General features: G+C 42.1%; 1 protein-coding gene across 1 annotated transcript; it reads right to left on the bottom strand.

The window, feature by feature from the left end:
• Positions 1-245: 245 nt before the first annotated feature.
• Positions 246-11967, bottom strand: LOC118160644 (antigen WC1.1-like). The gene is made up of 9 exons (XM_035315501.1): positions 11931-11967; positions 10073-10387; positions 9098-9160; positions 8702-9016; positions 8491-8526; positions 8048-8185; positions 4209-4304; positions 1300-1473; positions 246-698 (listed from the first exon to the last, which is right to left on the bottom strand). Exons 1-9 carry the CDS (start codon positions 11965-11967, stop codon positions 604-606), a joined length of 1269 nt encoding a protein of 422 aa, XP_035171392.1. The 3' UTR covers positions 246-603.
• Between the last annotated feature and the right edge of the window lie 1816 nt (positions 11968-13783).

The raw sequence follows: 13783 nt of genomic DNA, 5'->3' as shown, positions 1-13783 counted from the left end.
CCAGTCTAAATTGTAATTCACTTGCGCATAGTTCAAATGACAGACCTGCATTTAAAGTGAGGACAAGAATAACCTCTTGCTTAGTTTGATATCTCACACAGTGCTACCTAGCAAAATAGTTCTGGCTCTCACATTCTATGTGACAAATATGAATATCCAAAAGATTAAACACAGCTTTGATGATTTTCTTATAGTTCAGTCTCAATTCCTAATAATCATCAGAAAGATGCTCAGTGTATCCGGGAGGAGAAACATACATTTGAGAAAAGATCGTTAAACAGTTTTAATAAGAAAATATCATGGTTTAAAAAATACTTCAGTTTAAAAAAAAAAAAAAAAAAGAGAAAGAAGCAATGAAACTGTTTAGAAATATTAATAATAAAAAAGTGCCCAGGTAGTTAAGAGAAACTTAAAAAACTGTCTAAACAAGCTAATGCTTGTTTTTCTTCTAAATATGTCATCACTTCTCTGCAAATAAACCAAACTTATGAAAACTAATTCTAAATGCAGGTTGTTCTGGTTCTGCTAGTACATGATTAGCATTTTATGAACAGTGGAATACTTCCAAAAGTGCTCTGTACTGCTCAGTGATCTTGATCAGTGTCACTTCTCTTCAATGTCATCATAAACTGTGTCTTCAAGAGCAGGGGATGATTCTCTTTGAGTCTCAGAGGTCCTGTTTCTTGACACGTTAGAGTCTGAAAACATGAAGGGAAGAACACTGAGACAAATGCACATTCTGTATGTTTTACCTCTACACAGTTGTACAGCTGGAAGCGTGGGCTGGCAGTTGTCTCCTTCAGAAAAACTTGAGAACATTTTTTTTTTCATTCTGCTTCCTGCTACATGTACAAATATCCAAGGATCAAGCATACTTTTCTCTGATCTAATAATAAGCATTTTTAATAAAGGCCATCTGTATTCAATAACACAAAATAACCCGATTCAGTGCTTTACCACCTCAAGTGTTAAAAAGCTTTTTTGCTATCTTTATCTGACACATTGGAAATTTTGTAGATTTATTCTCCTTTCCATGAACATGCCCTGATTTGGATCCTCCCAAGGAAAACAAAGTATGGGTATAGGTTTCCTGCAGGGGTTGTGAGAACATTGTTACTGAATGTCTGGAAGACCAGACAAACATCTAACTGGAAGAGTGTAGGAAGGTAGTGTTCCTTCCTTACAGTGGTTAGATAAATCTAGGTGATCTCTTGCGGTATGCTCCACACTGATTTCCCCTGAGTTCAGTACAATAACTATAGATTATGAAAATTAGCAGCACTGCTCTTCTGGACTCACCTGTCCATGAATACCTGTTTCCATCACTTTTGTCCAGAACTCCAATGATTTCTTGGTCATTCTTCCCTGGAAGGGAAGCATCTTTAGGTCCAGGAGCTTCTGTCACATCATCATAACCATCTTCCAGGGTATTTCCAGACAGTAGTGGGACCTCTGGAACAATACTGGAATTAACTGTAAAGGGGAGAGAATGTCCACTGGAGAGAACAATAGCTGACTATCCAAAGATAAGGGCTTGCAATACTGACAGTACCGTGATGAAAATGATAAGAAATTAAGAATCGTCCTGAGAGCTCTAAAGTATTCCAAATGACAATGATATAGCTCCAATAATTATTATACATTGCTTGAACAAGTACAAAACAGAAGCCAATATGAAGGATGAATGTGAAAGAGAGAAAGGTCTGGAAGAATGTGGCTAGTGATAAGGTAAGCTTCCCTATTACATTTCATAATTACAAAGTAATAAGTTTTCCTTGTTTATCTCTGTGTATCACTAGTTCTGTGAGTAGTGAGCTCTCTGATTTCTCAGGGGTAGGTAGCTAGGTAGCTGTGTGATCTAGACATACCTGGAAGTCATCCCTCAAAGAATCTTAGTTTTCACTGTCTTATGGTATATACATACACAAACACTGCATATATATAAAAAATATATGAAATGAAAGTAAATCAAAGTGCTCCCTTCATTTTTTGCACAATATTCAACGTTCAATGTGAATTAGAAAAAAAGAGACCTTATTTGGAATAATTGTCTTCTTGGTGAAAACTTCAAAACAAGTAAGGAAAATAAAAGCTTTTAGTTTAAATAATTAAAACCCTAAATATAGTAAAAGCAATAAAAAATAAATAAAAAAAACATAGTACAGCAGAGAGTTAGGGATGTGGGCAGCTGAAGTCCAAAACTGGTTGGGCCTTTCACAATTGATTTCTCTGAGGGCAGGCAATATTACAGTGAGGTTTTTGATCTGCAGTAGGAAAATGCAGTAGTTCTCCAGACATTTGCTCTCCCTTTCAGGGAGCATTTTCCATTTTCCATTGTCAAATAGAAAAACAAAACAACAACCAACCACCACCAACAAAAACACCACCACCAGCAAAACCATATTTAGAAGACTGCATTTTTCATTGGGTCACTGGGCTGAACATCTGTTCAACTCCAGCAGTATGCCACCCACAGCATGTTTTCTCTGTCTTAATTCCCCACATTTATCTCAGAAATGAAACAACAGCTTGCAAGTTATTACAGTTACAATTCCTGGGAGAAGCAGTTGCCAGATTGGAGGCAGACTGGGCTGCAGTAACCATGCTCTGCTTGAGTTTGTGATCTTGAGGAATACAGGCCTGGCAAAGAGCAAAGTCAGGATCTGAACTTCCGAAGAGCAAACTTCAAGCTATTTAAAGACCTAGTAGATGAGATCCCCTGGAACACCGTCCTTAGGGACAAAGTAGCTGAGCAGAGCTGGCAATTCTTTAAGGATGTTTTCGTTAGTGTACAAGATCTCTCCATCCCCCTGCATAAAAAAGTGGGCAGGGAGGGCAGACAGCCCTCAGAAGTAGAAAAAAAAAAAAAGAGGAGACCAGCACTTTTATACAAGATTGTATGACACACTTCCACCATGAAAATTAAAGAGAAATTTTTCACTTACTGTCTAACATTACTATTGAACATGAAGTTCAGGAAAAAAAAAAAAGTGTTTTAATAATCAATAATGCTTTGGAAATTAAAAGCTAGAAGTGTCTCTTTCATTGTAGGATCTCCATTACATTACCTTGAGTTGCTACAGGACCAATGAGAAAGTGTGCTATCAGAGTAAACCCTCCTGAGCTGCTAAACTGCATCATGAGGAAAACAGATCCAGGATCAATAAGGCTGCAGATCTAAGTCAAGTAATTTGAGGTTGAGTATGACTGATTGTATGGATTATACATACATTCAGTTTATTGCTCTCCAATGTAGCTGTTTACTAAGGCAGCTATGGTAATGTATAGGGATAGCAGGGGAGGTATTTAAATAGTTCTGAAGGATATTTGGCATGAGGTAACAAATTATATTACTAGTGATTGGAGGGTGAATGCATGCAGATAAAGTATAGCCAATGACAAAACAGAACAAAACAAAACAAAACAGCCAAATAACCCAAAATGTGCTGGTTCATAGAATGTAAGAATCAGCCAGAAAAAAATCCAACCAACCAATAAACCAACACATGATACAATGTACAGGAAAGTAACTAAATGCGTATAAGAGGACTGGTAGCCTGGGTCTGTAAATGCAGGAAGCCAGTCAAACCTGACTGCATTCTTTCTGCTTGTAGCACATAGTCTATACTGCCATTTGGAAGAGTGCCTGCAGTCTTCAATAAAACCTGTTGCAAAGATAATCAAGTGAGCTAAGTTGCTTCTTTGGAGGAGAAGCAGATTCTTGGGCAGTCAGTATTAGTCCTTAAGGGCTTACACTGAAATAGCTTTCTGGAACTCATAGGGAAGGCAAGCCATAAAAGCAGAAAGCAAACAGAAGGAAGCCTACAGTGACATGTGGCTACCAGAAGGGGGATACAGAATATTGCTTGATTTGTTCCTGCTTTAAACAATTGCCACAAAAGCCTTTATTCTTTTTTTCTTTTTTTTTTTTTTTTTTTTGGGGGGGGGGGGTGGGTGGGAGGTGATGGACAGGAGGTGGAGGCATATGGTTCTATGCTTTATAGCTGCAGTGGGGACAGCACAAAATGAATTGTTCCTTGAAGAGGAACTGTTGCAGTCCACTGGTCAGGAAATAATTCTCCTCAAGTCAAGGACCTGTTCAGTTTTCTGACAGATTTGGGAACTGCAAAGTTTCAGACTGGCATCTGGGCCACCAGAAGGAATTATCCTCAATTTATTTTCCCTTGATAAGAACAAGACACACAGACCTGAGAGGTGAGTCATCCCCTGCTTTTCTCTCATCAGATTATAGTCAATGTCCTCATAGACAGCCTCAGAAAAAGGGTCATATGATACTTTGGAGCCTGAAAGTAAAACACATGGTCACTCACACAGTCTCTGTTCACACTTAGGCTGGGGTCATGAAAATGAATGACATAAGGGGGTCTACATGGCCTGTTTACTACCCAGAAAGTCACAGGAATTTGCTGTCTGAGCATAAACTTGGAGAAAAAGTTTATCTTGACAAGGAGACAGTAGATATTGGATGGGGAAGCAGGTATGTTAACAAGTCCATTCCATTTATTCTGTCTGTGTAGATCAGATCTGAGTTTCTTGGTTTAAAGGTATGTTTTGTTTTGTGTTCTAATAACTCCTCACTCAGGATACTGAAAACTCTTCTGGTGTTTTTGGCACTTTAGGGAAAGGTCTCACAGTCAGAACTGGAGATAACTTCAACTTCCTGGACAGATGCTGGAAATACAATACAGCCCTGAGGAAGCATTCTAAGAGGTTCCTGGAATGTGTGGAAGACAGATTCCTGACTCAGCTGGTTAGTGAGCCTACCAGGGGGGTGCCCTGCTAGACCTGCTGTTCACAAACAGAGAAGAACTGGTGGGAGATGTGGTTGTTGGGAGCTGTCTTGCTCAGAGTGACCATGAAATGGTAGAGTTCTCTATGTTTGGTTATGTCAGGAAGGGGGTCAGTAAAACTGCTACCTTGGACTTCTGGAGGGCAGACTTTGAATTGTTCAGGACACTGGTAGGGAGGGTCCCTTGGGAGTCAGTCCTGAAAGGCAGAGGGGTCCATGAAGGTTGGACACTTTTCAAGAAGGAAGCCTTAAGGGTCCAGGAGCAGACTGTCCTTTTGTGCCATAAGACAAGCTGGCAGGAAAGAAGACTGGTGTGGCTGAAGAGGGAACTTCTTCTGAGTCTCACAGAATGACAGAATGGCCAAAGTTGGAAGGGACCTCTGAAGGTCATCTGGTCCAAGCCCCTGCCAAGTAGGGTCACCTAGACCATGTTGTGCAGGATGGCATCTAGATGGATGTTGAGTATCTCCAGAAAAAGAGACTCCACAACCTCTCTGGGCAACCTGTTCCAGTGCTCTGTCACCCTCAGAGTAAAGTGCCCCCTCGTATTCAGCCGGAACTTCCCATGCTTCAGTTTGTGCCCATTGCCTGTTGTCCTGTTGCTGGGCACAACTGAAAAGAGACTGGCTCCATCCTCTCAACACCCTCACCTCAGATATTTATATACATTAATGAGGTCTCCTGTCAGTCTTCTCTTTTCCAGGCTAAACAGGGCCAGTTCTCTCAGCATGTCCTTGTATGACAGGCGCTTCAGTCCTCTAATCATCTTCGTAGCTCTCCTCTGAACTCAATCTAGTACTTCTATGTCCCTCTTGTACTGGGGAGCCCAGAAATGGGCACAATACTCCAGGTGTGGCATCACCAGGGCTGAGAAGAGGGGGAGAATCACCTCCTTTGACCTGCTGGCAACACTCTTCTGAATGCACCCCAGGATACTATTGGCCTTCTTGGCCACAAGGGGACATTGCTGGCTCATGGTCAGCCTGCTGTCCACCAGGACTCCCAGGTTCCTCTCTGCAGAGCTGCACTGCAGCAGGTCATCCCCACGCCTGTACTGGTGCTTGGGGTTATTCTTTCCTAGGTGCATGACCCTGTGCTTGCCCTTGCTGAACTTCATGAGATTCCCTACTGCCCAACTCTCTAGCCTGTCCAGGTCCATCTGAATGGCAGCATAGCCCTCTGAGGTATCAGCCACTCCTCCGAGCTTTGTGTCATCAGCAAACTTGCTAAGGGTGCATTCATTTCCATTGTCCAGTTTGTTGATGATTAAGTTGAGCAACACTGGACCCAGCACTGACCCCTGGGGGACACCACTAGCTACAGGCCTCCAACTAGAATCCGCACCACTAAGCACAACCATCTGAACTCTGCCATCAATTATCAATTCACCTCACTGTCCACTTATCTAGGCCACATTTACTGAGCTTGTCTATGAGGATGTTATGTGAGACAGTGTCAAGAGCCTTGCTGAGTTCAAGGTAGACCACATCCACCTCTGTTCCCTTATCTACCCAGCTAGTCATCTCATCATAGAAGGCTATCTAATTGGTTAAGCATGATTTCCCCTTGGTGAACCTATGCTGACTACTCCTGATCACCTTCTTTTTCTCCATGTGCTTAGAGATGACCTGAAGGATGAGTGATTCCACCACTTTTCCAGGAACAGGTGAGGGTGACTGGTCTGTAGGTGCCTGAGTCCTCCTTCTTGACCTTTTTGAAGACTGTCTTCCAGTCCTCAGATACCACTTCTTTTCTCCATGACCTTTCAAAGATGATGGAGAGTGGCCTAGCAAAGTGGTCTCTGGGAGAAAAAGAGAGTTTAGGTCCAGTGGAAGAAGGAACATGCAACTTGGGGAGAGTACAGGGAAGTTGCTAGCATATGCAGAGAAAGAATCATAAAGGCTAAAGCCCAACATGAGCTCAACCTGGCCACTGTGGTAAAAGATACAAAAAATGTTTTTACAAATATATAAATGGTAAGAGGATGGCCAGGAGAATCTCCATCCTTTACTGGACACAGTGGGAAATACGACTACTGAGGATAAAGAAAAGACTGAGATTCTCAATGTCTTCTTACATCTGTCTTTAAAAGTCAGAGCAGTTGTCCTTGGGGTACTCACCCTTCTGACCTGGAAGCCAGATGGGAGGCAGAATAACCCCCCCCGCGATTCAGGTGGAAACAGTTAGAGACCTGCTACCCTACCTGGACTGTCCCAGGTCCATGGGACCAGGTGGGATCCACCTGAGGGTGCTGAGGGAGCTGGCAGATGTGATTGTCAAGGCAATTTTCATCATCTATCAGTGTTCATGGTCAACCAGAAAAGTCTCAGATGACTGGAGACTTGCTAATATGATGCCCATCTATAAGAAGGGTCATAAGGAGGACCCAGGAAACTACAGGCTTGTCAGTCTGATTGCAGTATCATGGAAGGTTGTGGAACAGATAATTTTTAGTGCAATCACACAGCATGTGCAAGACAAGTAGAGGGTCAGGCCCAGTGAGCATAAGTTCATGAAAGGCAAGTCCTGCCTGACCAACCTCACCTCCTTCTATGACCATCCACCTGCAGGATGAGGGAAAGGCTATTGACGTAATCTACCTAAATTTCAGCAAAGCCTTTGACACAGTCTTCTCCTGGAGAAGCTGGCAGCCCAGGGCTTGGACAGGTACACTCTTTGCTAGGTTAAAAACTGGCTGGATGGCCAGGCCCAGAGAATGGTGTTGAAAGGAGTGAAATCCAGCTGGTGACTGGTCACCAGTGATGTTCCCTAGGGGTCGCTGTTGGGGCCCATCCTCTTTAATATCTTCATTGATGATTTGGATGAGGGAATTTAGTGGTAGGGGGATGGTTGCACCAGATGATCTTGGAGGTCTTTTCCAACCTTAACGATTCTATGATTCTATTTATCTGAGATCTATTGTGTTGGCTGTGAATTTTCCAGTTGCTGCAATCATCCAAATCTCCTGTCCTTTTGTCTCTATTTCTCTCTGTACAGACAGGTCACTGCAAGACCTCTACAGAGCAAGATAGGGTCCAAGTGTCTTAGTGGTTGTCCTGGCTGCTGTCAGTTCCCAGTTGTACTGGTGGACTGTTTCAATGCCAGAGGGTAAGTGAAAATTTCGGTGTGGCAGCAGGTATCATTCACCTCAGTCGCCCACCCTCCCAGCTGCCCCAGGCAATTAGCACTTGCCAGCTTCTTCAAGGAGGCATTTTGTAACAGTAATGAGGGACACACCTCTCTTCTGTGCCCTGGCACTTCGGATCTGTCCAGTGAGAATGGCAAGGACCAGGCAGAGAAGGGCCCCCAGAATAACACAAAGGATGACAGGCGCTGAAATTCTCACGTTTTGTGTCTCTGGTTGGTGGGGAAGATCTGAATGGAAACAGAAAAGCAACAGGTGGAGAATCAGGTGATCCAGAGGCTGCTCCTCTGGAGCCTCCTGCTATGCCCATGGTAGCAGGGTGAAGCAGGTCACCTTCTGCCTAGTTGTGAGTCCTGCTCAAGGAAAGATAATTCAGCAGCTGGGGATGGTGCCACTCAACCATCCTTTACAAAAGACTAAGTGAGATGCTTTCTCATGAGCTGGAATATACTGCTGTTTTACCTGCCATGCAGTATCAGGGACATTAAATTCTCATTTGCTGGGAGAAAAAAAGGGGGAAGAAAAAATATTTTACCTGCTCTAGTGGATGATGCTGTTGTTTCTGTCACACCTATGAAAGGAATATGAGTCTAGGTTAAGGAATAGGTAAGTGTGAAAAATAGGAAGAACATCTTCACATCATTTGTGAGGTTCCTGCAGTCAGAATTATGATGGGGCTAGTCACTTGGATGTGTATCTACCTCCTCTCCTAGTCTGTGTAATGAACCAAAGGACCATTTACTAACCTGAGCAATCCACAGCAGCGTCCTCCTTATGATCACAGTTTTTGCCAAACAATGGCTTGGAAGGACAGTCCCAGAGAGACAGTTCTGTTCCTTTACAGTGAATCTTCTCCAACCAGATGGGACCAGTCCCTTCTCCAAAGGCAGCTTCACTCAGAGCAGACACAGCAGACCCACAACCCAGCTGTCTGCATACTACATTAGCATCTGCTATATCCCAGGAATCATCACAGATTGTTCCCCAAGAACCCTGGTTCCAAATCTCCACTCTGCCTGAGCACACATCCTCTCCTCCTACGACACGTAACTTCTCCCTGTCTGCAAAACAAACATACTTCTGTGTTGCTTGAACAGTAGGAAGGTCCACAGGGACCAATAAGGAAAAACAAAGAGAGGTACCTGAGCAACTTGTAGAATTTGGACACTCAGCAGATGTGGCTGGAGTTGCTGTCCCTTTTCTTCCTGCAGAAATTAAATATTGTAAATAAATCATTAGATTATTTAAAAAAAGTGAAGTAATATAAAATGTCTGAAAGGCTGGTGAGGCACTGGAGCAAGTTGCCCAGTGAAGCTGTGGATGCCCCATCCCTGGAGGTATTCAAGGCCAGGTTGGATGGGGCCTTGGCCAACCTGGTCTAATGGGTGTCATCCCTGCCTATGGCAGGGGCATTGGAACTAGATGATCTTTAAGGTCAAACCATTCTATGTTTCTATGATTAATCATCAAGTTAATTTTTTCCTGTAATGTATGAATGGAGTATTTAATATTTGCTGCGTCACTGTTTGGCTATTGCTTTAAATAATAATAATAAAAAAAATATTCCTGAAACTCTCTGAGGACTTTGCTTTCTTTCCTCTTGAAGTGACTTTCAAGAGATCTGAATGTTACCTAAAATTCGTTTATATTTCAGTGGGAACCCACAGATATGAAATACTATCATAAGAGCAGACACCAGAAATAGACCTTTAGAATTGAACTAAAATGCACTTGTACATGTTTGTGTGCATTCATGTGTCTGCATGCACTGGTATGCATCCATACACATAGAAATGCATACATGCCTCTAGACTTTTTGAGAAATCTGATCTTATCTCAGATCTCACAGACTAACTGCCATATCGCATATTTTTAATTTACAGGTATGCAGTGGCACCATGCTATCAGGGTCTTCCCATGGATTCCAGTACTCATATTGTTTTAATTAACTTATTTACAACAGGAATTAGACAAAAATGTTTGTGCCTTTTTCATGAAACTAAAAATGATATAAACTGGAAAACAATTGAACATGTTGTAAGTACTTCAATGTCCACATATGCATGCACAGGTTTCTGTATGTTTGGGAGGTCCTATACACAAGCATTTGTAGTTACCAGTACATGAAATATGGGTCTCTTCTGCTCGGTTATCACATGACTGAGGATCCCAGGGGTCTGACTGACATTGCCAGAAAGAGCTGTGATGCTCATTGCACTCAATGTGGTCCAACCACATGGGCCCAGAACCTTTGCCGTATTTGAAATCTTTTTCAATTTCCCCACCACCTCCACAGTTCAGGTGTTTGCACACAGTTATTGCAGTCAGTTGAGACATATGATTGGAACAAATGCTCCCCCATGTTCCATTGTAGAAAACTTCTAGCCGTCCAGCACAGTCATTGCCATTCACCAACCTCAGATCCAAGAACTCTAAAAATAGACATAAAATTGGAATTAGAGGGGCATGATTCAGCACACATTTTGTTGTCCTGTTTCCAAAGACCAATCAGTAAGTAAACCCTGCTCTTCAAACAATAAAGGCCACTTCCCTAGGGATTTTGACTATTGTAGGCTTCCCAATCCAAGAATCCCCAGGGCTGGCTGGTACTTTATCATCCAACCGAGCTCAGTGTATATGGTTTTCTTCAGTGCTCCTATGAGATATTCCTGGTTATAGATAAGCTGGTCACACATTTTTCTGGAGGTGAGGAAGGTGAGGATGTCATGCATCCCAACAGACACTTTTTCTGGTGTTTTTAGTACTGTTTTAAGGAAAAAATTGAGGCAACTAGTCAGCTTAGTTACTGTGTTAATCTTCTTAAGTTGCCTTTGAATTTGGGATATGCACATTATTAGCCTGGCATTAAGTCTTTCTTAAGTCTTTCTGCTCAAGCAGCTTTTGTACTGCTTTCCATACTTCTGTTTAAAATATTTTTCCTAACTGCTGCCAATTACCACAATTTCACTCTTTAGGCCATTTCCATACAACATTACTCACTGTCCAGGAGTCTGTATTTACATATACTCTAGCCCATTGATGCTTCTGAGTGTATTCCAAGGCTATTTTCAAGGCCTTTCAAAGTTCTTCAAGCATCCTTGCAGATGGCAGCTTATCCTGTAGAAGTGTTCCAAGGATTTCCATCTCCTGTTTCCTGCTATGCTGTTACAGGATCCACCAGTAAACAAACTTTGTTCTTTATTTTCAGCACTTAATTCATAATACACTAGAGCTTCAGCAGCCAAAGGTGTTTGGTCTTCTGCACATTATTGATTTGCTGGCCATTGACTTAATACGTTCCGCTAATCCTGATCTGGAGCTTGAAACAATATGTAAGATTGGCTAAGGACTAGGACACAGATTTGCCATGTAGTGGTGGCTGTTCTTCCCTCAGTTGTTTTGAATCCTTGAACATAAATTTCAGGATAGCTTATGGAGGGCATAACGACAGTGGCTGCTCTGCACTCCAACACATCTGTGACACTCAGACATCCTCTACTTATGCAGCTAGGAACTCTTGTTCCACTGGAGAGAATTTATTTTCTGCTCTTTTGTGGTTCAGATTCCAGGGTTCCAAGTGTCTCTCTCATCTTTTCAGAGGCTGATTGCCCCCAAACTGCAAATTGGTCCTGATTTCATAGAATGGACTATCTCCTGCTGATTAGCTCCAAAGCTCACTGGTGTTCTTCTTCTTACTTTATATATATATATATATATATATATATATTCAGATAACTTAATATGCATGTTTGGTGAATTGGCAGTAACAACAGATGTACATATTCCAGAATACAATAATGCCCAAGAAGACTTGGGTTTCATGTTTATTGTGTCTGTAGTGCTTATCCAAGCAATTTGGTCAGATTGGATGTATCTCTACTCATAGTGTATGTCTAAAACCTGCATTTTTTGAAAGTCCCTTTTTGCTTTGGAGACCCTAATGGTAAGTCTAGCACCAAGAAAAGTAATGATTACCTATTGCCCTTAGTACTTCTAAAGTAGTTTCTCCCATTATCAGGATAGAGGAAAAGTTTGTTGGAGATCTCTTGCTTTAAAGTCTGATGGATGATGCCATGGCATATAGTAATGAGTATTTGGACCCTTGGGACAGGTGGTTTCAGATGTACTGCACACCATTCCAGGTGAAGGTAAATTAAGGTCTTATTTCTTTGATGACTTTTTTTTTTTTTTTTTTTTTTTTTTTTTTTTAAGCATTTGCAATACCAGGTATAGCAGCTATCAGGTATATTTTTTTGGCTTCTAGGTCATACAAGAGCTGCAATATGTCTGGAACTGTAACAGTTAATGATGGTGTGATCTCTTTCAAAGTTCTAAAGTCTATTGTAAACCACCATTTTCTAACAGACCTCCATATAGGTCAAGCGGGACTGTTGTAATTTGACTGTTGTTTAAGACCATCACTTATTTTTCCAGGGAAATAATTAATTTTGGGATTTCATCAGTGGTTCCTTGGTCAGTTTGATAATTCTTTCAGCAAATTACTTGGGTTGCCAAGAGTCTGACACCTCAGTCTATCTACTCAAATTCAGCAATACTGGGGTGAATAGAGAGTCCTGGGTTGTTCGGTAGCTACTTCTTCCTTCTGCAAGCTACACTGCCTATTTGAAAATACCCTAAGCCTTCTTGTCCCATCCATCTCCCTACTGTGTTCAAGAAAGACAATGCCAAAAATGGCAGAGGCATCAGGACCAGCTACAACAAGTAAGGTGTGCCAAACCCATCTATTCAAACTTAAGACTTCCTTCCGCTGGATATGGGCATGTCTCTCCTCCAGTTCCCTCCGTGAATGACTACTTGTTTAGCACTGCTACATCCTCACTCAAGAATGGTGTATACGGGTCACTCCTTGATCAACAGGGCATCCCACCAGATAATACCAGAGGGGCATTACTGTGCCTTGCCTTTGGACTCTTCAAGCGATAATATCAGTGATCACAATCCTTTCAGTGTCCCTTTCCTCTTCCCTGTAAGCACATTCAAGCAGCCCAAGAAACTGCAGTTGATTATCCCCTTCTTCACAGTCCTTTGTACATAATAAACAAAAGTGTATTGTTTATAGGACTATTGCTCAACATAACACTCCATAAATTGAGCCCAAAGGCATACTCCATTGTGCAGAACAGTGTTGACAAATAGCTTAGGCCCTGAACACCCCAAATCCCTGCTCTCTCAAGCTTTCAGCTGCATCACATCAGATCTGGTTTCCCAGCAATGCCATATCCACTGCAGAGGCCTCTCCCTGTAGCAGTGTCAGTAAGTTTCCTCACGTTTCTTTAATTTCACTCAAGAGTAAAGACCTACTGAGTGGTCACACTTGGGGGGAAGCATTTCCTTTTCTGTATATTTCCTTAGTTACTCTAACAATGGCTGCCTGAAAGGACAACTTGAGTTACTACAAATTAGTCCAGTCCCAGGGCATGCCATTTTGTTGCTGGAATGTCTCCTGCTATTACTTTCTGCTATCACAGGCAAAACAGTTTCTACTTGGGAAATCTTACTTAATATTGTTTGTTGCTACTTAACACAACCTTAATGATTATTTTGGGTATTGAGGGGAAAAAATCAATTAAACAGATACTTGGGCAGAGGCACCATGTACTTCTCTGACTGGTTGATGTTTTGGTGCACAGTGGGTTGTTTCTATCAGTTTCAGATCCAGCTGTAACTGACATGCTTAGTGGATGAGGGAAAGGCTGTGGACGTGGTCTACCTTGACTTCAGTAAGGCATTTGACACCGTTCCCCACAAAATTCTCCTCAAGAAACTGGCTGCTCATGGCTTGGACTGGCGTACACTTCGTTGGGTTA

This window comes from Oxyura jamaicensis, chromosome 1 (genome assembly GCF_011077185.1).
Source record: "Oxyura jamaicensis isolate SHBP4307 breed ruddy duck chromosome 1, BPBGC_Ojam_1.0, whole genome shotgun sequence".
NCBI classification, from domain to species: Eukaryota; Metazoa; Chordata; class Aves; order Anseriformes; family Anatidae; genus Oxyura; species Oxyura jamaicensis.
This window is presented reverse-complemented; position numbering and strand designations above follow the sequence as displayed.